Genomic DNA, 24,967 nt, shown 5'->3' with positions numbered 1-24,967 from the left:
GGCTAGCTAACGTTGCAGCCAGAGGCGACAGACGGTCCTTCGAAAAGGATAATTTCTCCAGGGACACTTGGAGAATGCGCCTGCGGCTTCGAGAAAGGAGTTATTATATCGGTTTTTATTCCTTCTAATGACACCCACTTACGATCTATCTTTTTCGAAACGAAATATCGCACCGTGTCTTACGGAAATGGAAGATAGAATGAGAGAGAAGAAAATATATTTTCAAGGAAAGAAAATCTCATATGGATGTAAAAATAGAATTATGGATGAGTGGTAATATAAGACAAAGAAGGATGATATAATAAACATACTATATATGTAGATTTTAAAGCAGTATATAAACCATAAGGAAAAAGAAAGTAAGATAAAGATAAAGAGAAAGAGAGAGAGAGAGAGAGAGAGAGAGAAGGAAATTAAAAAAAAATTCCTCATTGAATTTCTTCTTCCGTTTTTTTTTATCGCGTATTCGAGAACAAAGTTCGAGATAATCGAATCGTTTTAGGATTCAAATATCGAAGAAGTTATCTCGAAAAATAATCAGAGTTTACTAGTTTTCACATTTCGATTAATCGTGCAAAAGAATCATTCGTTATCGAATTCCGATTCTTTTACTCTTTTATCAAAGAGGCGTTGAGCCAGCAAAACGAGTAACCAGGAGTCATTTGTAATTTTTTACTTGTCGCGAGTGTCTTGCATTCTTTATCTTTTGAAGTAACCGTGATAAGAATTCACATTTACCGGTCTTTCGTGTCTCGGTGTGTTTCCCTATTTCAAGCTGAAAGCCGCGAGAAAAAGTGTGAGTCGTTTTCAGAAAGAGAAAGAGAAAGAGAAAGAGAAAGAGAAAGAGAAAGAGAAAGAGAAAGAGAAAGAGAAAAAGAGAGAGAGATTTATAGATGTCCGTTGTAAAAGAGAAGATAGTCCTCTCAACGAAATGACAAAATATCTTGAAAGTTTGCGATCCGTTGGTTTCACCTCAGGAATTATAGTTCTCGAAATCTCAAAATTGTCCTTTCTCATCATTTTCTATCATTACTTCTTTTTTCTTGCCATTGTTGTTATTGTTGTTGTCGTGGCATGTTCGAATTAACGTTCCGAGGTGTGCCTTATACTACGGATCGTGTTCAAATTTCGGATAAGTCCGTAAAGTTCTACGTTCCGAGGACGAAATATCGAGATACCGAGACGGCGTGTTCGGCGTGACGATTCGTTTTCTCGTCCGTAACTCCATTGTCCTGGATGTTTCTCAAGGAACGTGGCCGAATGTAGGAGGAAAGAGACGGAAGGAAAATGAAGGAAGGCGCTTAGAATCGAGGAGGGCGAAGGAAAAGGGAAAGCTTATTCGGGAATGGGAATAAGAGTCTTGAAAGTTCGACAATGGTTGGTGATGGCTGTATTCGAAAGCTCATTGCCGATTCTCGAAGCGTAGAGACACGGAATCAGGCTGGCAAGAGTACGAAGCAGTATGCGAGCGGTTTCGCGAATATCCTTTTTTACTTTTACACGATAAAGGATGGATAGCTACGGTACGCTCGAATCTTTCTATTCGTTTCGATCCAGTTTGATCCATCGAACTAAATGTCATTGATCAGCATCTTTACCTTCAACGTAACTAATTGTCATTCGAAACGAATCTGAGCTTTAAATAAGACAATGAAACTGTTTCGAAGAATTTTAATGCGAACGAACGTTGAAACTAAAAGGAAGATAAAGAATGTTAGGAAGTTGTCACAGGAAAGTGTCACAATCGACGTTACTGGGACACTACTCTTCGAATGTGAAACGTAGGACATTATAAAACGATGCTTTCGATCCCTTTTTAGTAGGGTGTAAATAATCGAGGGCATGGGTTCGAGGGTTAGTATTACGGCAAGAGGAAAAAGAAGACAGGGGTTGTTCTATCAAGGTAACTCTGTCGATCTTCTTCTTGACTTTGATGATAGATATTGGATCTCTTTCGAAAAAAAAAAGGAAAAAAAGAAAAGGTCACGGACTAAATTAACGGAAATGGAGAACTCCATCACGTTCATACTTTACATTTAATCTACAATCTTTTCAATATTCGAACGACGTTATCGTGTTGCTTTTCTACGATGCGTTACACAAAGTAAGCAGAAACGAGGCTAGAATGGAAAACTAGTTCGGAGTCTATTCAAACAGTTGCTGGTAGCTAACGCGTTTGTCGAGATAAAAGTGTTCTTTCGAAGGAAATTTGAACAAACGTGTTCTGGTAAAAAGAGCTTCGCTCAAAGTGGTCACGGATTGTTAGAGACTAGCTGTGATAAATTCGAAAATTGGAAACGACCGAAGCATCGTCCTTTATGCGTTCCTAGCGAATCGTTTTCAACAGATTCGTGAAACGTAGTGTTCCATTCCATATATTTTATATATATATATATATATATATATATATATATATATGTGTGTATATATATTTATGTATGTATAGGCATAGGTATATGAATATGTCATTGAATATAGAAAAAATATAATATTCGTTTTATGATATTTTATAAAAATATAATATTCGCTTTTATTGATATTTCAAGACTTTTTTTTTCTTATAACAGACATCTTTTGATCGTTCGATGATAATGTCTTTAAATACCTTTAAATAAGATGTAGAAAATAGATGATTCTGATGATGCGACACATTTGAAATTGACCAAAATGGACGAACATAAGAAAGTTCGAAGACCGGAAACGATCGAGGTGAATGACACGAGTTCGATGTTGTTACGGACCTTTCCGAAATGTTCGATCGATTTCACCCTCGCGTTCCAGGAAACAGGAAGCTCTACGAATCTGGTTGACTTATGGCTTCGGACGTAGTTCCATTCCTATTCTACTTTGAAGATCTCAATATGCACATTGTTCTACGTCTCATGATTTGACTTCAGATAATCTTTCGAAATGAAATCGTATCTACAATGAGCCTCGTACAATTTCCGACAGATAGATATACTTGTTATGCAAAGCGTTCGATGAAAGTCGAGAAATCGAGTCATCTCATCTTCCCCTACCCTCCTTCGCCGTTTATGCTTTAATTTGAATTTTAATCGGGTAAGGATGATCTGCTTGAGACGTAAAAAGCAAGATTAAACCATCGGCCGATCGGACGTAAATCCAATGACAAGAGTCTTCATCGAAAGCCTACCAACGAACTTCGCGACAAGATTATGAATATGCAACTTCGTTTAATGTTCGTGAGAAAAATGGAGCAAGGAGAATACGTAAGAGTACTCGAGTCCCTTTTTCCATCGTCTTGGTGTCTCTTTTAAAACTCGTCTAAGGTTGAATTCTTGGGAAAATAAAGATGTTTTAATATTTTCATTTACTACATCGTTTTGCTATAAAAAGGTATGAGAAAGAACGATTAATGAAACGATTAATGATGGTACATTCGGAGGCACAGTTTCTTGTTGAATTAAAATCGTAAAAATGAAATATAGACTGAGTTGCCAAATGTCTAAAAGAAGAAAAAGAAAAAAAAAAAAGAAGAAAGAAAGATTTTACGGCAACTACCTAAAAATTATTACAGAAAGTCCCTTTCCATCTTCTCGCGATTCTTATCGTACCAATTTATTTTCACGGCGATGAAAACGTAACGAAGACGTTACGGCAATTTCTTAAGTTAATGTCTTCTCGTTTAAAAAAGATCTTTACTTTACGCTCGAATCGTTGCTTTCGTCATATTGAATATCTTGAAACGTGAAAATCTTGTTTTTCCCTTGTCGATATTAATCGTACTCACCGTAATCCTCCTCGTAAATGATTCCCACCTTGGTCCAATTGAGAAATTCCATAACGTCTTGATAAGCACCGTTGAGCAAACTTTGTGCGGGATGTAAATTGATACTGAACTCTTTCGCTTCCGCGTCCAGGTCCAGCCTGGCTTCGAGATGCGGAATGTCGAGTGCGTCGCAAATGCTGTGTATATGCTGACCGAGTATCGGGTCCGAAGGCCCGAACACTGCCTGAACGCCGTGCTTGACCTGATGGCACGCTGAAACATCAATTTTTTTATCGATTAAATTATTAAACGCATCTGTTTATAATACAGAATTATTTATACGCGATTTCGAATATTTAAACGTCGTTCATTTTTTATCACACGTCCTACGAATAAAAATGAAATATTTATTCTCACACACATTCCGAACCTTAATCTAAGATTATAATATTTAAATTTGTTCATTTTTAATCATAAAAAAAAATCTAATTGTTCGTCTTTTATCGTATACCACAAAAAAAAAAGGGGAAGAGAAATATTTGTCCTGACACATATTACAAATCTTGATCTTAGATAATAATATTTAAACATAGTTCATTTTTTATCATATCCTATGAGTAAAAATGAAATATTTATTCTCACACATATCACAAATCTGAATTTAAAATTATAATATTTAAACGTTGTCCACTTTTTATCATAACCCACGAAAAAGAAAAGAAAAAAGAAAGAGAAATATATGTTCTGACACATATTACAAATCTTAATCTTAGATGATAATGTTTAAACATAGTTCATTTTTTAACATAGCCTACGAATAAGAAGAAATATTTATTCTCATTCATATTACAAATTATTACGTAGGTAATTATAAATTATGATATCAGTGTATTCGACATCGTAGAATCTGGTTGACTCACTATTAAACTAAATTTAACGTTTTGTTAAAACTGTCCTACGTACATCGTTCGATATGGTGCAATATCGTCTGCTCCACTTTGGCGAGGTTACTGCGGACCAACATGAGAAACGTAGTAGTATGTACAAACGTATATATACTTATGTACTTACATAGATATTACGTACATATGTATATGCGTACGTACAGTACGCGATGACCGTCCGATATTCCAACATACGGAGGTTATCTTACGAGTTGTAACGGTTGTTACTGGCGACCTAACTCTCATAAGTTATATCGTTCATTTTCTAAATATAAGGAAAATGTCCAATGGTAGATATCGAATTTATTTACTTCTGATTATTCCTGATTATATAAATTAAACAAGTCGAAAAGTTTTCGTTAATTAATATTGTATATTTTAATATAACAATCATTAATAGTATACTATTCACATTAATAGTATTTACCATGATTATTATCTTTCGAAAGAGATCAAAATCTATTCGCCGCGAGCGATTCCATTTCCAATTCCATGCATGTGCATTAGTGCGTATGTGTGTGTGTGTGTGCGCACGATACTTTTAATATCCGCTCGATCATAGAAGTCCTTTAAACTATTCGTTTATAAATTACGAGCGATCCGAATAAACGGAAAGAAAAATGGAAAGGAGATCGGTAAAAGCACGAAGCTTCAACGACGCTTCCTGTCGGGAATAAATTTTTTTTGTCGTCGTTGAAGAATGTCAATGTCTATAACGTTATTACCTCGAGCGATATCGGTTGCGCTAACCTATTGAAGCATAATGTTCAGCAATGTCGTCGTAAAACGTGAGCTCCTTTATTACATTTTAATCCGTCGTTCGAGTATTCGAAAAGGAGGAAATAATAATCTTAACAAACGCAAAGATTTTCTGATATTTATATTTTCGTAATTATCATCTAATATCGTTCGTGTCAATATCGAATTATTAATAGCAATTATATATCGTTCTCTTTCTATGATCCCTCCTATCGTTTTCTTACCACCCACACAGCCACCCATCCACTCACCCCATTTTTTCGTGACCATCATCAGGAAAAATCCAATTTCTCGGATCTGCAGGGAAGACCGATAAATTCGAAATCTTCCCTAAGGACTCGCTCGAAGTAATCACGAGACTTTCGTTTCGCTTGAACTTCTGATTTACGTGGGATTTTCTTGCGAATTGAAAGATGCGAGAACTAGTTTAGCTAGTATTATTTATTTCTACAATAGTACCGACTATATATATACACTCGTAATACACCGGTACGTTATTCAAGATTTAGAGGGATTCTCAGAATGTTCATTTTCCTTATACTCCGCTTTCCAGTTGTATGTACGTTAACCTTAGATTATAATCGTTAGTGTTCGCGCGATGTTCTCCGTTACGCTATATCACTTTGGCTTGCCTCTTCGCAAGTAATGGAAGTGAGACGAATGCGTCCATTCTGGTATGTCGCCTAGACGAGATTCTCTCTGAAATTGTAGCCATCTTACCAATCGTCTTATCATTCGTCTTGACTAAACTTTAATCTAACATTATGAAGTTGATATCGAGTAAATTTTAGATCGAAACAAATGTAAAATTATATTCGTATAATTTATTGCGAGAATAAGAAGGATAAAAGAGAAATTACAATTTGTAAAAATTTTCGATCAAATTCTAACGATATTTCAAATTATTGTAAAAATAATTCGTAAATAAAATATATTATGATAAATGAACGAACTATATCTTTCAACTATCTAAAATTTTCTAAGCGTAAAACTATATTCGTATAATTTATTTCAAGAATTAAAACGATGAAATAGAGATTATAAAAAATTTTCGCTCAAATTTTAACGATATTTTAAATTATTGTAAAAAAAAAAAAAAAAAAAAAAAAAAAGAAAAAAAATTCATGAATAAAGTATATTATAATCAACGGATCAACTATCTCTTTCAACTAATCGTCAAATTGACATTGATTTAAATATTTAATTGAACAGTTAAATGGTAATATAAACGCGTTAGGATTATGGAGAAATCATTTTCAGTATGGCGACAAAATCTCTATATTCGAAATGTCTCTGGCGAACGGCTAGTTTGTCTCTGTCACCTTCTCCATATTTACATAGTACGAGAACGAGCTTAAATGTCTATGTTAGGAAACGGAAACGCAGAATTCTCAAACGCAAATTGGCTCTACTTTTTACGTGCAACCCAACGGTAATTTCTGCGGAATAACTTTCTCCGGATAAACTTTCTCCACGTGGAAAAGCAGTCGTACTTCTTCGTTCTGACAAAGCCCGCAGCTTCTCATTAAAACTACAAAGTATTTAGTCGGTTTAACCTCCTCCGCCTTATGGAATGTGTTTCATCGTAATCTGCAAGTAACTTGAGTATTTAGCACTTAAACCGTAATATTTCGTTTTAATGAAGTCTTATCCGCCAATTGCTTGAAACCTAACAAGAAAAAAAAAATAATAATTTCGTGATTGACTCGGTAAATTACAATGATACGAAGTAATTAATATTAAACATAGCATAAAATCGTGACATACATAAATCGATCGATTATCGGAGATTGAAATAACTTTAAGATAATTGTCTATGCTCTTTATCTCTTAACAAGAAATAAAAGTGATACATTACACGGATAAAGCAAGACAATCTTTATCTCATCTTATACGTTAATGAGAAGATTTGGAGGGTAGGAAAGAGTGAATGGATGGGTTGTGAAGGAGGAACAAAACAACAGAGGAATATCGCATGACACGGACGGTCCCAACAATGATCTTTTTTTCGATCGAATATAATTCTATTCAGAGATAACGATCATTAAAAAAGTATTATCGAGAAAGAAAAGGATAAAGATGTTCGTCTACCTAATGAATATCGCTATTGTTCTTTGATGTTTGATATTGTCCAATCAAATTTGAATTCGTCCCTTCACATGCAATCAGAGTAATTGCGCGTTAAATCTTTTCCAACGTTAGACAGGAATCAATTTTGCTCCGTCCTAGTCCACGTCTTTCCAAGAGTCGCACAATTTCAGTCTGATTGAGGGAATACTTTCTCGACTACTATGGCGTTTCTTCTTTCCCTCGTTTCTTTTTGTTTAAAAGGAACATCTCATTTCGTAACGCGTCCTATACATCGAGCGAAGAAAATATCAAGAGACGAAACATTTCATACGCTCGAAAGGAGAAGCTATCCTTTTAAGGTGTTTCGAACTTACTAAAGAAAATTGAAAGCTCTTACCTTCTCTTTCTCTCTATGTTTTTTCTTATACTTACTTCGTGATGTAAGAAATAAGGTAGCTCTTGAAGTAAAAAAAAAAAAAAAAAAAAATAGAAGAAGAAAGAAACGCATAAATGCATACGCAAGAATTCCATCTTGGAAAAGAGTATCTGTAGATTTTTAAAAATTAATTTCCTCTCAAATCAAACGTTTTATCATTTCGAAAAACGAACTTTTGAATTGACCGTTTCGAATATATATGTATATATAAATATTTTCGATACTCCAAGTTATTCTTTTTTTTATCCACGTTAAGTAAAAAAACGTAGTAATTATCATAATCGAATTTACTTAACAAATATTGTATATTTACTGGGACGTCAGAGTTTGAAAGTTGATTGTTACTCAGGACTCTTCGTATCTTTTTTTGAGGTTTGTTCTTTGAATGGTGTTTAGTTTTAATTCGTCGATATTCTAATTAAATTTTATTTAATTCTATAAACGTGTTATTTCTTCTAGATTTATTTCTTCCTGTTCTGTTCTGTCACATCCTGACCCTTTATACTCTTCTCTTTACATTGTGCGACTTCAAAGGCTTACTCAACCATTCTACTTTCTCTATACTCTAACTTCCAGCACACATTCGGAACTCAAAATTGAATTTCCTATTTCCTTAGCTTACTTCCTAAAACCTTTAAAAATGTCCTTCAATTTACTTCATGAACTCAGTTTGCTTTTTATCACATGTAAGGCTTAACAAAACTCCTATTTTTCATAGAATGACGATTCTTAGTTTTTGAGAAATTATAACAAATTGTTTATAATAAATTGTTTATAACAAATCGTTTATAACAAATAGTTAAATATATATATACGATATATGCATGAATTATATATTGGTTTAGCTTCCAAAAAATTAGTTATGTCAATTGTTCATAAAAATTGTTTACAATACATTATTTATAACAAATTGTTTATAACAAATTGTTTATAACAAATTGATAATAACATATTGTTAAATATATATATATATATACACAATATATGTATACATTATATATAATTAGCTTTCAGAAAATTAGTTATGTCAATTGTTTATAAGAAATTATTTATAACAAATTGTTCATAACAAATTGTTAAAAATGTATATAATGTTTATATGAATTATTAGTCTTTTATTTTATTAGTTTTAGCTTAAAAAAATACCGTTAATTATTTATAACAAATTGTTTATAACAAATTATTTATAACAAATTTTTTATAACAAATTGTTAAATATATACATATATATATGTATGTATACAATATATGTATACATTATATGACCTTAGCTTTCGGAAAAATAATTATGTCAATTGTTTATAAGAAATTGTTTATAACAAATTGTTCATAACAAATTATTAAAAATATATATAATGTTTATATGAATTTTTAGTTTTTTATTTTATTAGTTTTAGCTTGAAAAAATAACATTAATTATTTATAACAAATTGTTTATAACAAATTGTTAATTAACAATTAGCAATACGCTTATAAAATAAAGAAAAATTTTTCCTTTAAAATGCTTTTTTTTTAAGTCTCTACGATGCTTGGTTCTGGAGATATTCTAATATTAATAAAAAGTATTTACGTTGACACACTGACCTATATAATTTCTTTCAAAAATACTATTGACCCAGTGACCTATATAAATTCTCGGAATTCAATTGTTTCTACTATTTACTACACTTGCGTACGCACTCATTCAATGTTACTCCAGATAGCACGTGCTTGTAGAGAATTATGAATGGCAAATTAAAAAGGATATATCCGCGGAACGGAAAGTCGTAGAGAGTTGAAACAAAAACCATTTTAAAGGAGAAAATATCCTCTTTTTATCTACGTACTCAGATACTACTCTTATAATAGAAGCAATTTCTTCAATAAATATACCTTCGTAGAATTATCGCAAGTTCTAAAGCACGTATTCGTTTTAACATATTTCGAACGAATTAAAAAATGATCCGATCATTTGAAGACCATCTACGCTATAGTCTTAATATAGTTTGAAAGTTCGAAAAATGATAAGTGGTTGAAAGAAGAATGACAGCTAGTATCGAATCGATTTTATTGATTTTACATGACTAGCCCTATTTCGGATATGTAAATACATTCGCTTATGTATTCATGTCCATGGAAGTTTTAGACGGAAGATCGAAGATCGAGGGCCCTAGCAACATGAAGAAGCAGCAGTACTTGTGCGAGGGATCGGGAACAGAACCCTCAAGTGCTGCTCTCGAACACGTGACATGCCGTTGTGGAGCACCTCGTTTCCACTGGCCGATATATGTTACGTTACATCTATATGTACGGTATAAAACGCCTTACGTCATAATCGCCACCAAAGGAAACGTCTTTCGGACGATCGATATTTTAATTTTTCTTTTTTCAAGGATCACCGTTAAATAAAATTGTAAGGAAATAAACTGCTTACGAGAAATGTTTCAAAAACTTATTGGAAGAACGTAAACGCAGAATCCTTTGATGTCGAGAAGAAAGACTGAGCTGGTCGTCAAGGAAACTAAAAAAAGAAAGAGAGAGAGAGAGAGAGAGAGAAAGAAAGAAAGGTCGAACGACCGTTTTCTGGCTTCCAGCCACGAAACGAACCGCCGAATAATCGTTTGTTAGACTTTGCCTTGACTAACGAGGTTCAAGCTCCCACTCCCTCTAACAATTTTTGTCGCTGACGTTGTATGCTCCTCGTCCTAATGTCCCTTCGGCTCGCAGATTACGTTACCCAAGTCCAAACAGGACGATATAAACCGTCAAATAAAATGCATACTATTTAGTACCCTTAAATAATTCGATTTAAACTAATTTCAATGAACGACCACCGTGTTCGTTTAATAAAAATATCTTCGATCGAAGGAACGATATCGAAACGAATTCTGAAACTGTTCTAGAACAAGTGTCAATATTGATTCATACGCGAACGAGCTAGTCGAACAGAATATCGAATTAGAACGATTAATATTCAATGGAGAATGATCGAGACGTCGCATTTTTACTCGTTTAGATAATCGTAAAAAATATTTATGAGAAAATGCGGACAATTCTGTATTAGCCTTTTAAATATTTTTTCGAATCATATTATTTTATATCGTTTAAATTTGTTCTCAAGTAGAAGTTACCGATTCTATTGGTACCAGACGCGTCTACAAAGTATTTTCGTAGATATAAAAGACGAGAAATGAAAAGGAAGGAAAGGGATGATAAAACGGTAAAAGGTACGACGAGAAAAGGGCAAGCAGGAGCGTATAGTCACTTTGATGGAATTCAACGGCAAGAGATTGCGAAAGGAAATGATTTCGAACGTTCGACGATCCGACAAAAAGAAAAGAATAAATTCACTTATCTGATTTTCTCACGGGATTGCATGTAACCGTACCGACATACAAAATGGAAACAAACCTCGCCAAAGGATTACCGGTTGATATTGAATTCTCGTACAAATTCTCTTATGGACGAGCTGTTTTTCGGGAATGAAAAAAAATGGACATTCCATTGTCCATCCCTATTTTCCCTCGGAGCGTCGATAGAATCGGAATGAGTTCGTGCAAATTATAATTTAAATAAATAAACGGTAACGAGTAAATATATATATATATATATATATATATATATATATACGTATGATCGAAAAACTTTTGCAATACGTGTAAATCGAATCGAAACTTTTGAGATATATTTGTACGTTTCCAAAGTGTATAACCATAAAAAAATTTTTTTTCTTTTTCGATAACGAGCAAGAGTCTATATATAGAAGGAATACGTATGATCGAAAAGCTTTGCTATTTACGAGATTTTAGAGATATATTTAAACGTTTCAAGAGAAATCGTAAAAAGAGTATAATCATAAAAAATATTTTTTCGGCTTACTATTAGTCACAAACAATCATTACGAAATAGCTGACATCTTATTTGCATTAATAACTCGTCGAGCTCTCGGGCTAGATGAACGTACAAATAATATTCCCGAGCAACCCACGAGAAAATTAAATCCTATTACGAAGCGCTTTTCTCGTCAAGAAAAATTTCTTTCGCTTAAGAAAACCTTTCACCTTTAATTCGTCTATAACGAATCGCTGCAATTACTTTTACAACGCAACGTCGTTATGATGAAACAAAACAAAAAAAAAAAAAAAAGAAAGAAAGAAATAAAAAAAAAAGAGAATAAAAAGAAAAGAAAGCGCTACGAATTATTACAATAAAAATATTTTACTTTTTTCATTATTTTCTCACTCACCCTTTTTCGACGCGTGGAAAGAATCATCTTTGGGCACGTATTGAATATCGTACTCCAACGTGGTTTTCGGTAAAATAATTTTGTCCTTGTTGATCTTGTACACGGCGTATTTGAAAGCCAATTCCGTACTGCTATCCTTTTGGTCATGAGTGAAAATAGCTCCTGCAAATAAAAACGCTAATGTTAATATCAATATGTTCGTAATGATTGTTAGAAAAACATTGTCCATTAATTTTAACCTCTATTCCAATTTGGTTATCGATCGTACGAGAGAACATTTAGCGCATGACTGTAACTGTCTATGTACGATCGACATACTATTAGCCATTGTCCTAAATAATCATTGTAACGTTAAGCCCGCATCATTTTTCGCGTCAAGTTCGAATCCCAATCACGTTTTAGATATTGTCTTATGGATAATAAATTTTACCATGTTTTGCATAACTACAATTCTCTCTCTCTCTCTCTCTCTCTCTCTCTCTCTCTCTCTCTCTCTCTCTCTCTCTCTCTTTCATTTTTTTTTCATTTATTTTTGAAAAATGAACGTTCGTTAAATTTCATATAAACGTGATGCAACTATAAATGTGCGAAGACATCGATTTTTTGTCTTTTTAAAATTCTCCTCTTTGAACGCGAACGTTTATCATGTTTCAAAGGATACGACTTAACAGGATCGGTTCGTAAATTTACTTTAAACGTAATCATGCTGTTTAAGACGTAAGTGGTCCTTCTCTGAAACAGAATGTTAAACGGCTTCGAAGTTACATATTCTCACGATAGAATAGTCTTGCGAATCGGTGCACATTCTCTCGTCTACAACAGCGATTTGCATTTTAGCAATCCGTTTCGTGTGAAACAGCAGGTTGCGTGGGTTCTCGAGTGGTAAAACAAATTCGTTTACAGACCGTAGAACCGATGTTCAAAATATATACGATGATGTCAAGAACTTGATCGTAACGTATACTTTACTTATCTCTCTTCTTTTACATTTTATCAAAAATAAGCTGGTTATTTGTAGGATCGACCGAAAGGAGCTGACACACTTTCGGAAAACTTACGTTTCTTAAAATAAAGATTTAACGCCGAGGAAACGTCGGAAGTGAAAGAGAATTTATTCGTAGTAAATAAAGAAAGAAAGAAAGAGAGAGAGAGAGAGAGAGAGAGAGAAAAGAAAGAAAGAAAAAAAGAGGTTTATAAAAGAAGCGTCAAGTGAAAGGGATCATCCAATCTAGAATTGTACTCTTTTTAAGTTTCCCACGAGTTCATCCTCGAATACGAAGGATCAAAGATACTAGTGATGCTTTCACAGGAAGAAAAAGGGAGTCGTTCGAAATGCATGCACATAGCTCGCGGTAGTTTGAAAGAGAACGAACGATTAACTAGTCCATGACGATGGCTTTGATAGTTTTTTTCCTATTTTTAAAAAGACGAAGCGAAAGAAAGAATACAACCGTTTGACCCAGAGCCTTCGGCGTTGCGGTTTCGACGAAGTGCAAAAGAGTAAACTTTGAGGATTAGCATGAAGAAGAACACTGATGAATGAGAAAGAAGCTCTTGATGGAAAGCTATGCGAAAAACTTGAATGATAGAACGAGGCTATACGTCGTCCTCATCGCAAACCGATTACTTCATGACGTTCTACGTTATTCTTTAGTCCTGTCACCTCAGGCATATGCTTTTCAAGGTGTTAGAGAAATATTGTTGTCTTTTTTAAAAAAGAAGAAAAAAAAAAAGAGCAAAATATGAGAAAGGAGATATTCAAAGTGACGATGAAAGAATGACGTACAGGATATCAGTATCTTTCGATTGTGAAAGACTGTGAAAGTGTGTTAAAAAGTGTCTAACATAGATCGTCGAGTAAGATAAAAAATTATACAAATTATTCTCCTTCGCGAGAGCGATATTAAAATTAAGTATGTAGACGGTCGAGTAGTCAAATTTGCAAATTTTAGAAGAAATGTAAAATATCTTTAATTTCGAGAGAAATCAGGAAAATCGTTATCTTTTACGAGATATTTCTCTTGAAAATCTTTCTCGGTAACGATTATTATCACGATCCTCTTTCGCACCTACTCTTTTGTTTCTACAAATCTCTAGTCTATATCTTTGCTGGATATTTTTCTTTTAATGCTCGACGTTCGCATCGGTATAACGATGCCAAGTGTTCGAACTTAATCGATATTATATTGATAGAAAACGAATGGAAAAATAGAAATGAAAACAATCGGCTTTATTATTATAGAAGCTTGGAGTTTGAAAAAAACTCGTGTCCTGCTTAATAAAAGAGACCGTACGGTCGTTAGCCATTTTCGTGACCACGCACGTCCGCAACGGAGTTTTGCATTTAGTTTAACAAGCCAAAAATATATAGGTACAGTTATTTCTGTGGGTCGGCTTGTGCGCGACACGACGTCCGTGCGATATGACGTGAAACTGCAACGATTTCAGCTTGTACTTTCTGTCTCACTCTTTTTTACTACCGACATACTGGAATCCTCGTTATACGTGACGCAAATGTATTGTATTTTCAATTATTCTTCCGACACTCTTACGGACTATATCCATACGTCGGTCAAATACGAGTTCCGTTTGTTAAATGTCCAAGGCAATAAATAAACATAATAAACGAACGAAGTGAATTGCGATTGTACTGCCACGATTAGTTTTAAGTAATTTGCATAACTAGTGAGGCTATTATTACAAAGTATTGTTACGTGGATGTTCGAAATTAAAGTGACAATTATTTCTAAAAAAAAGAAAGAAACAAAAAAAAAAAAAAGAAAAAAGAATAATAGATTAAAGCAAGAAGAGTTTTCCTTTTCCTCTGACTGACAAGCAGAAAATAATATCTTGAAAAATTAATACGGACGATAAGAGAATTTGAGAGAAATGAAATGATCAATTGACAATAGATCATGACAAAGAAAATCCTTCGAAACGAAAGATGGATTAGGAATCGACGTTGATTATAGAATTCTTTTAACGCTTACCGCTATAAATCCATCATTTTCATTTTTCTTTTTCATTCTCTCTTGATGTTCTTTCACCACTTGTTTCGTGTCGTAGCTAACTAATCCATTTATCCGTACATTTAACGTACATACGTACATACAAGCAGAATCGGTTCTTTTCTAGTTTCGAATAGACTTCCTTCACTCACATACATACATACACACAAACACACTTTCTCTCTCTCTCTCTCTTTTTCCTCTAACGCGTTAAGCGCTCCGTTTCTTTTCCTTTCTTCACCAGAAACACCGACGACTTCTTTTGATGCGATGCTTTCGAATACCGTCTGTCCGTCACGTAATGCTTTCACTTAATCATTAGCAACGTTTAACTCGAAAGAGTGGAGAGTACAAACGAGCTTTAAAAAAGGGCGAAGACTACAGCTAGTCTAACGATCCTTACCGTATCTATATATCCTAGAACTTACTATAACTATATAGCAAACTTTCTATCTATATACGTGTACGTATGTGTATATTTGTATGTACGTTCATGTGTGTATGTGTGGCTTCTAAAGAAAAGAACATTCGCTTCCCGGAAGCTTTTATCTTATTGCGTCCTTTCGCCTCTTTCGCTTTTACTATCATCCCTTCGTGTCTCGAATGTCAACGAACGGTTTATGTCGATATCTCAACATTCGCACGTTTAAGTATCACCTTATAATCTTCAACAATCATCTCAATCATCTCAAATATCAAAAACTTTATGATTCATAATAATCAATAATCAATAATCATATTGGCTAGAAGAGCTATTTATTTTAAATTAAATCGATATATTCCTACGTGGATGATCTTGATTGAGAATGAGAATATTCAAAGACATTAGAACAATGGGTTTTAGATTTTAAAAAAATAGATCGAAAGTAATCGAAAATCCGCAGATTGGCCAACGTCGAGATTACCCTCATTTTTACGTTTATCCCCGAACCATTTTCAAGTCGATCGAGGACAATCCCGGTTGGATTGAGGAATATCGAACGGATCTATGCTGCTACTATCTACACGGGTTAATTCCGCTAATTTCTCACGGGTACAAACCGAGGGTGTATCGTGATACGTTTATCGGTGAAAATTCGAATTGAACTCGCCCGAACTTTCCATGAAAAATCTTTTTCGATTGTGACGATGTATACGTTTATTATCACGGACTCTATTGTTGAAAGAAATAAAAGAAGAAAATAAAAGTAGAGAAATAGAGGATATATTCTTGAAATTTTAGATCGGTTACTCGATAGACTAACTTAAAAATTAATTAAATTTTATTCTCATCGAATAAGAAATTTACTACCTAATAAATTACGCTAATAAATATTGTATGGTCTTTTTTTTTTCTTTTTCTTCAACTCTCCTTTTTTGTTGTTGTTATTGTTTTTTTTTTTTTTTTATTATTCTCATCCACTTTCGATAAACACTCGTAACATTGAATTCTCTCGATCATGCCTCGTTTCTTTTCTTTGTCGATAGCAACCAAAGTTCGTTTTACTTCGTGTTGCAACGCGATAAATTTGAACTCGACTCTTTCCCGTTTCTTTTAGAAGAGGTCGGATGAACTTTCCTACCAGAACAATCTTTCCCTGAGGGTGGGACAAGTTTTTGTATCGTTCCGTATCTAACTTACGCCAACTTTCTTTGGCTCCTTTGAAATGCCACAAATTGTTTTAACCGACGAAGAGAGAAAGTGTTCTCTCTCCCCCCCTCTCTCTCTCTCTCGCTGACTACGAATGAAGCAATTAACTTTGATTTAATATCTGACGATGAACTTCTTGCAATTATTTCCTTCTGATTAAACATTTGTGTACGTGTTTCTAAAATAAAATATAATTGACTCTACGACAAACACATATATCCGTTGATCGATGTATATAATACATACATTTCGATCAAACCAGAAACTCATATATACACTCACGGAAGTATAAAACTTTTAAAATGTTGATTCTACTCAGTCATAAAAAGTTTCCACAATTTTTCATCCCTTGTCCCTTCTACTTTTTCTTCGATGAAACAAATCGATAACTTTGATACAGAATTATTAGATCGTAAACTTCCCTTAGAGAGAATTATTCACCAAGATTCGATAAGCTCCAATATAAAGTACAAGAAATTCTTATCAAAAGACATCGGTAACGAACCTGTCGTTAAAACTTTTATCGAGTGGAAGAAGCGCGTAAGACTGGCCCTTCCTGTGCGAGAATCGACGACACTCTTTAAGTACTAAAATTCGTAATCGTCGAGTTTCTCTTGACACTCTCGAAACTTTCCGATGAACTTGGAAGGAGTTTCGAGTAAGGTCGAGATATCCATTTTAGTTATCGACTAGAAAAATCCGATTTCCAGAATAAAATTATTCCCCAATTCACTACTTTTTCTTCCTTCCTACGATTATAATTTTTAAATCGTTACGAAGTTTTTTATAGGTAATTATTATTCGACTTTTACTTCGTCCACTTTGCGTTTCCACTAATTAATTTTAATGTAAATTCAATGTTACTCAAGTTAAATTACAATTTCTCTCGTAGAAATATAGAAATTGTAAGTATATTTACTTATCGAAAGTACACATTTAATACACTTACAAATGTATACGTTTCAAGTTAAAAAATGAGACTAATCAAGTATAGTACCTACACTAAATTAGTTTTAAGAGGATCCTCTTGGCGAATTACATTCCGGGTATATTAATTTTGGAATTAAGAAAAAAAGAGATGGGAATAAAAGACTTTCATCGCGAACATCTTTCGTGAAGGAGACTGAAATTCTCGAAGAGTCGAGTGACTCTCGAAGAGGATAAGATGGCAAGTAATTGAAACGAGAAGAACTGGACGATAAAGATAGAGAGACAGAAAAATGATGTCAGCCTTACACGAGGAAGATCAGGTAAGAGATATTTCGAAAAATGCTGCTCTCTCTCTCTCTCTCTCTCTCTCTCTCCCTCTCTCTCTCTCTTCTACTTCTCGATCAGTAAAAAATGTTCGAGTCTCATGAGAAAAATTTATTAGATAGGACGATAGAGAGAAGACAAAAGAAAATAAAAAAGTTCTTCCGAGAAAGTCAGTTTTCAGAGACAGACGGCAAAACGATTGATCGAAGATAGATAGAAAGGTGTAAAAGAAAAGTGGAAAAGAAGTAGGTATACCTATATAAGTTGAGAAAGGAGGAGTGGGCTGAAAGAGTTCCTAAAAAAGTTTGAATGAAAAGTTTTTTCGCAAACTTTTCTGTTCGATTGAGAGGCTATACGCAGACGACGAAAGAGTCCTTTGAGAGAGACCAATAAAATAAAATGAAGAAGAAATATCGAACTATGTCCAACTATGTGGAAAAACAGATATGTGTCTCCAAAGAAAAAGTTTCGATCGTTTCTGCCAAGTTATTCCGAAGTCGTTATTAAGTTATAATTGTTAAGACAGACAAAGCGAAGGTTGGAACGATCGATCAATAATAGTGCGCTTATTCCATCAAAATCGTTTTCGTAGAGAGTGAGATCTCATAGCCTTAATTCGATGTGATCGAAACCGTAGCGGTGTGAGTTAGTGCCAAGCGGTTTCTAGGTCGGATTTCCTAATGACAAAACTACGTTATCGAACGAAGTCGATATGCCTATTTGGCGACTGAGATGGTACCATGTACGAAGCCGATAATTTTGGCCATTAATAGTAACCGCCTATGCGACCTGCGGCCATATTAATCTTGAAATTTCTCTGGACGAATTAATAGGTCAGTCAGAGAATCTATAGATCGTTTTTTATGACTACGTTGACTACAGAGACAAAGATAAAGTGCCAAAGAGAGAGAGAGAGAGAGAGAGAGAGAGAGAGAGAGAGAGAGAGAGAGAGAGAGAGAGAGAGAGAGAGAGAGAGAGAGAGAGAGAGAGAGAGAGAGAGAGAGAGAGAGAGAGAGAGAGAGAGAGAGAGAGAGAGAGAGAGAAAGAGCGTTATAAATTTTTAATCTTAAATATCATACAAGAAATGTATCATAGAAAAAAAAGAGAGACAAAGGAAAGGTGAGAAACAAATTTACGAAAATTCAATTTGATCCCATCGAATTAGCTGATTTAATTAAACCTAAATGTTGACATTAATATTTGATTTCTTAATTAACAGTCACATTATGTATCATCTATATTGTGTATCGAATTTTGTAGGAAGCTCCTTCGTGTTCGTGGAAATTAAATCGACGAGAGTACGCCGAGGGCGCTCTTCCAAGCGGTACTAACGAGTTATTAAACTAATGTCTCTCGTTAATGTTACATGAGTCTCCAGGAAGGCGAAATTTTCATTGAAAAATCGACTATTCGCACGCTTTCTCTCCGTTTACTCTCGATCCGATTAATCTCGATGTTAGGCTCTTGTCTCTTCGACACCTTCGTCGTTAATGTTCTCTCACAGGCTACGGCACCATTTGAAATTAGACTCATTAACGTTACCACATTGCTTGGCGCACAACGAAAAGCATTTACCAGCAACAGCCACTCTGTCACGCGCGCACGCGCAAAGATACGCGCATGTATACTTATGTATCGTATCTATATATAGATACATGGTCATGTATTACATACATGTCAAATTCGGCAGCGTAACCACTCTCAGCGTTCTCTCTTGCCGTTCACACATATACACATAACACATATACACATACGCACAGACACACATATATCTTTGGTACCACCTCGCCATTCCCTGCATCATTAAACGCACGATCCGCTTTCCATTCGGTACGCTCCTGGGACTGGAAAGCGTAATTGCTAGAGTTACTGAAAATACTCGATCTATAAAACATTCGTGAAATCGAAACAGTTCTTCTTGATTTTTTTATTGAGATCAACGACTAATAATTTAACATTTATTATGATATATATATATATATATTTTATATATATATAAAATCAAATTTGTAGAATGATAATACATTTACTTTTTGAACACATAAAAAAAAGGACTAGTATCTATACATAGCGATCGATTTTATTCTGAAATGTTAAAGTAACACGAAGAAATTATAGTAACGAAATCGATGAATATTTTATTATAGACTTTCTACGTACGAGTTTTTTTAGCAAGCAACACGTTGTAAAGCTTTCTTCTAATTCTGTCTCCAACTCATAAATTTGATTAAATCCGTCAACGAGTCTCGCGCGAAATGTGTTTCTTGTGTCGAATACCCACTGGTACAACGTTATGTAATTCCAATAATTCACTGCTGCGTTAGAGTTGAAAGTTTTCTCTATTTCTCTATCATGCACGAAATAACGATATTTTCTAAATGAAGCAGAATATTTATTATCTAGTAACGTTATTTGATCTATAAATTTTTCTTTTTTTCTGTTGTTGCGTTCTTTCTCTCTGTATTAATGCTCATATAAGGTTTTTATTTTGAGAAAAATATGAATAAATATGATATTTAAAAATTTATATATACGTTCGTTCGTACACACACACACACATACAGAGATATGTATGCACAGGTATATTTACTTATAAAAGCAAAGTATCTTTTTGCGGCTTCATCATTCTTCTGTCGCAACCTTCCTGCGAATTGATTCAATCTCTACGCTTTTTCATGAATACAGAATCAGGCTTTCGCAAATATGATGTTTCCAAGTTCGCGTGAGCTTGGAAGATGCGACAGTGTCGAGATATCGTTTGAAATATTTTTCAAGAACAACGTTCATTCTAAAGCGAAGCTTGATCTCTCTTTCGAATTGATAAATAAATATAGATGGAAAGTATAGATCTTAGACTTCGGTAGACATCCCAAAGGATGTTTACGCACCTGCAAACTAACTTAGTTGTATGGATACAGCTGTGAACTTCGAAGACGAATGTGGTCGTTGAATAATGCAACAAGATTCGCGGTTGAAATTAACGTGACCGTTCTCCATCTAAAGGTAAAACTGTCCTGCCATTTCTACGGAATGTCTATGGATATTCCCTGCAAATGTCTAGTGATAACAGTGTTATTGCGTTACCGGGAATAACGAGTGGGGGGGGGGGGGAGGGATCAACGAAACTGGAAAACACCGACGAAACGGAGCTAAGACCGGTGTTAAATTCTGTTGGTCGGAAGAGGGATTCTTGGAAAATATAAACTCGTTCTATAAACATTCTACCTATAATCGTATAATCTTTCAAACTTTCATATTATATAGCCATAACTTCTCATATAATTTAACTTTCTTTAACTTTAAGTTACTAACACATCTTGTTATTTCCTTTGGAAAATAATAAAAAAGTTTGTTTCTCTTTTCGATAATGAACGGTGTTATTCGATTCGGGAAGTAATATCTCGCGTACGTTGTTAAATAATCGATTATATCAGGTGGTTCGTAGATCCATCGTTATAAAACGTAAACTCCATAAGCCGATCATACGAAGCTTTATATTGTATAATAAAATATACATACATAGATTAGTAAAACGTTGAAGAGATAAATTTTTATTATGGGATTATATCGGGAAATAAAATTAATTTAAACGTTGGATTAAACTTTCAGCAACACGACATAAGATTCAAAAAATGATATCGCAATAATTCGGAGTTGTGAGGCACGAGAAACGTCAGAAACTCTCTCGATGAAGCCGTAGCGCAATCGGATACTATCCTCGTTATCGTCTTGGTCTTTGTCATCCTTGTAGCCATAGTCACCGTCGTCGTTTTCGTTGTCGTCTCAGGATGGTTATTATATGAACGACCGTGGAGACAATTACGCGCTAATGGGCGCCACCCTTCCTCTGTTTATTCAACTTTACCATTATATTTAGACGTAATCAAGGGAGAAAACGACAACGACGACATTTACGTCGTTTTATAGAGTTAATATCGACGATTAGGTCTCTTACTACGGGAAAGAATCTTTAATAATCGATTCATAACGCAGAAACAATGTTTTCAATAAACTTTTATATCATCAAAACCTTAAAGGTTTACAACACGTCGTTTCGCGAACGATAAACTTTAACGACTTGTCTTTCCTTTTCTATTCCTTCGTTACACTATCGGATTTCAATTCCCTGTGATTTTATAATCCACCAGATAAAAGGTTCCTTCGTGAAACGCCACTTTCAAAGTGTTTGCTAAAATTATTATCAACCATTCCCGTTCGCGTTAAACCGAGTTTCCGTACTGTAATTTCCGAGGTTGTCGTTACTACGGAACTAAAAAGATCTAAGAAAGAGAAAAAAATAAACTGAAGGACGTGCACCTTCATCGATAAGCTAACACAAAAGGAAGATACGCGAAGATATTTCGGTAGATACGACGAAGATGGGTCAACGTTCGAAGTTCGTAGTTGGCAACTATCCAGTCTCATCTAACGTCCTATGGATATATTTTCAGGAAAATATTTACCGTTCCTGCCGAGCCGCTTAGGTCAACGCTTAGGGGACTATCCACGATAGGCTATGATAAAGCGTAAGACGGTTATCAACGATCTCTTTTCGTGAGATAACGTGCGAATGATATATCTTTTTAAACAGCTATCTTCTTTCTACATCTGTGTACGTATACTCTTAAATACGATTTAATATGTCGGAAATTGAAATAACTTCGAGATCATTATTTATGTTCTTTATTTCTTAACAGGTGGGTCTGTTGATCCATGTAACTTACTTAAGAGAACCCAACGACTGCCTCGTCTCACGTGATTTACGCCGATATGTGAAGGAGAGAGAAGAAAGAGGGAAAGGACAAAACAACAGAAAAATATCGCGTGATATGAACGATCCTAACATAATACCCTTTTCTCTTTCTCTCTTTTTATACTTTCGAGCATTGTTCCTCCTAATGTATTATATTATTAAAATCGCTGATAAAAGATTATCGAATTCTATTTTATTCTTATATCTCATTGTTTTCTTATCGATTTTTAAAAAGTAGGACAGCAATGTCGGCTATGATCCGATCCTAGTGCGAAGACGTAAAGTTTTTAATCCTCTATTTCGATTTCTTCTTCGGTATACTACTATCGAAGACAGAAATCGTTACGAGAGCTTCTCTCCGCGTTTCTTATCAGGCATGGAAGCGAAGAAAAAAGAAAGAGAGAGAGAGAGAGAGAGAGAGAGAGAGAATTGACGGGTTTAGCATCGACAATTTTCTATCGACAAATTTTATCGTGGACGATATCTGGCTAGAACGAAGCGATAGTTGGAATCGGAGAGGTTTTAGGGGTACTTGGCTGAAGCCCTCAAGTATAATCGCGTTATAGCCCTCTCACGTATATAGTTCTTATTACACTACCGAGGCTGTTTTCTCTTTCTTTTCATACGAAAATATGAACGTGAACGTTCGCTTTTCAAATAGGAAAGAAAAATAGATAGATGAAAGAAAAGGAAGAAATCGTAGCCGATCGTTGTATCGTGTTGCGTTGCGTTGCGTTGTATTGTGTTATATTATAGGAAAACGAAACTAATCGCGATCGTTTCGATGGGGGAACTGTCGTTATCGAAAGTTTGTCCCGACAAAGTTGCTCGTTGCTCGAGAAAATCGATTTCCACGCTACTGGCTCGGACAGCAAGTGGCCACGATAAGGCTACGATGATGTTCAATGACCGCGAGATTGGTTTTGCGAACGAGTTTCCCTTTATCGTTCTATGCAAATAACAAAGGCGTATCGACGTTATTACGCTTAAAAATAGCGATAAGAAAGCAAAAGAAACATCTTCGCTTGTATGTAAACTTTGACGATAATTTTGAAAGTGACTCTTGATCACGCATCCGGATCTCAATCTCGACCTCCTTTCGTCTGTTTATTTACGTGGGTTTTCAATATTATTCTTTTTCTTTGGAAACGTAGTTTTTGTTTACAAAGTAGAGTTTACATAGAGTTTAATTTCTTCGAAAATAGTAGATTTTTTCTCTTGTTTTTTTTTTTTTTTTTTTTTATTTCAACTATTAAGTAATTATATGGTTTACGAATGTTATTTTATTGGTATATTAAAAGTTAAGAAAATATTGTCTTTGAAGATATATTAAGGTATCAAATGTTTATGCGAATTAATATTAGAAATTATAAGTTGGTATTTAAAAGAATAATAAGTATTAAATGTTATAGATAATATAAGAATAATGAATATTACATATTGTAATTAAGCAATGAATTATAGTAAATATAAGAATAATGAATAATAAATATTATAATTAAACAATGACTTCGAAAAAAGAAAAGAAAAAAAAAAACAAGGAAAATATCTTTCCTTTTATTGATTCATCAAAGGTTTGAAATACAGATTTCAAGTTTGAACGTCTCACTAAATAGATACTTTTTTACTACTTACTTTTATACTGTCCGAAATCAAACTCCAAATCGATCTAATCCAACGTTATTCGTGTCCATCGAAAAGCGATTCGACGTTAGCCGACGTTCTGTGGTAGCTCGCGTTTTACACGAGACCAAGTTGTTTCGTAAATAAACCATAGGATTACGAGGGTCGGAAGTCTTGCTAAAACTCCAAAGTTTCGTAAGACGACAAGTTCCGGAAAACATTCGACGAAAAGGCGGCACACCTTTTCTCGTTCGTATAAAGTGCTTCGAACGTACAAACGAACGAACGAACGAACTAACAGACACGAATTTCAAGCGGAATTTGAAACCGAATCTCGTGGCTAGCCACGATAGCCGGATGATCTTCTCAGAAGGAACTTTACGCTTGGCCGGTAACCTTCCGGTTACGGTCCATCCAACTATCGCTTTTCTACTCGTGTCCTAAATAAAGCGAACGACCGTTTCGACGGCTTTTCTTAACACCGAACGATCGACCGATCACTTGCCTTATTGAGGATGGTTTCTACTACATGTAC

General features: G+C 34.5%; 1 protein-coding gene across 7 annotated transcripts in view; it reads right to left on the bottom strand.

Annotated features, from left to right (window-relative positions):
* LOC122631448 (glutamate receptor ionotropic, kainate 2-like) overlaps window positions 1-24,967 on the bottom strand; it is a 74,869-nt gene that overhangs the window by 40,933 nt on the left and 8,969 nt on the right. For all 7 annotated transcript variants that reach the window (XM_043817139.1, XM_043817140.1, XM_043817141.1 and 4 more), the window contains exons 3-4: window positions 12,165-12,326; window positions 3,752-4,003 (exon numbers count right to left, since the gene is read on the bottom strand). In XM_043817139.1, the coding sequence (XP_043673074.1) occupies window positions 3,752-4,003; window positions 12,165-12,326 (414 nt within the window). The remainder of the gene's footprint in view (window positions 1-3,751; window positions 4,004-12,164; window positions 12,327-24,967) is intronic.

The sequence above is a fragment of the Vespula pensylvanica genome, chromosome 9, assembly GCF_014466175.1.
Source record: "Vespula pensylvanica isolate Volc-1 chromosome 9, ASM1446617v1, whole genome shotgun sequence".
NCBI classification, from domain to species: domain Eukaryota; kingdom Metazoa; phylum Arthropoda; class Insecta; order Hymenoptera; family Vespidae; genus Vespula; species Vespula pensylvanica.
The sequence above is the reverse complement of the archived record's forward strand: the minus strand, read 5'-3'. Positions and strand labels throughout refer to the sequence as shown.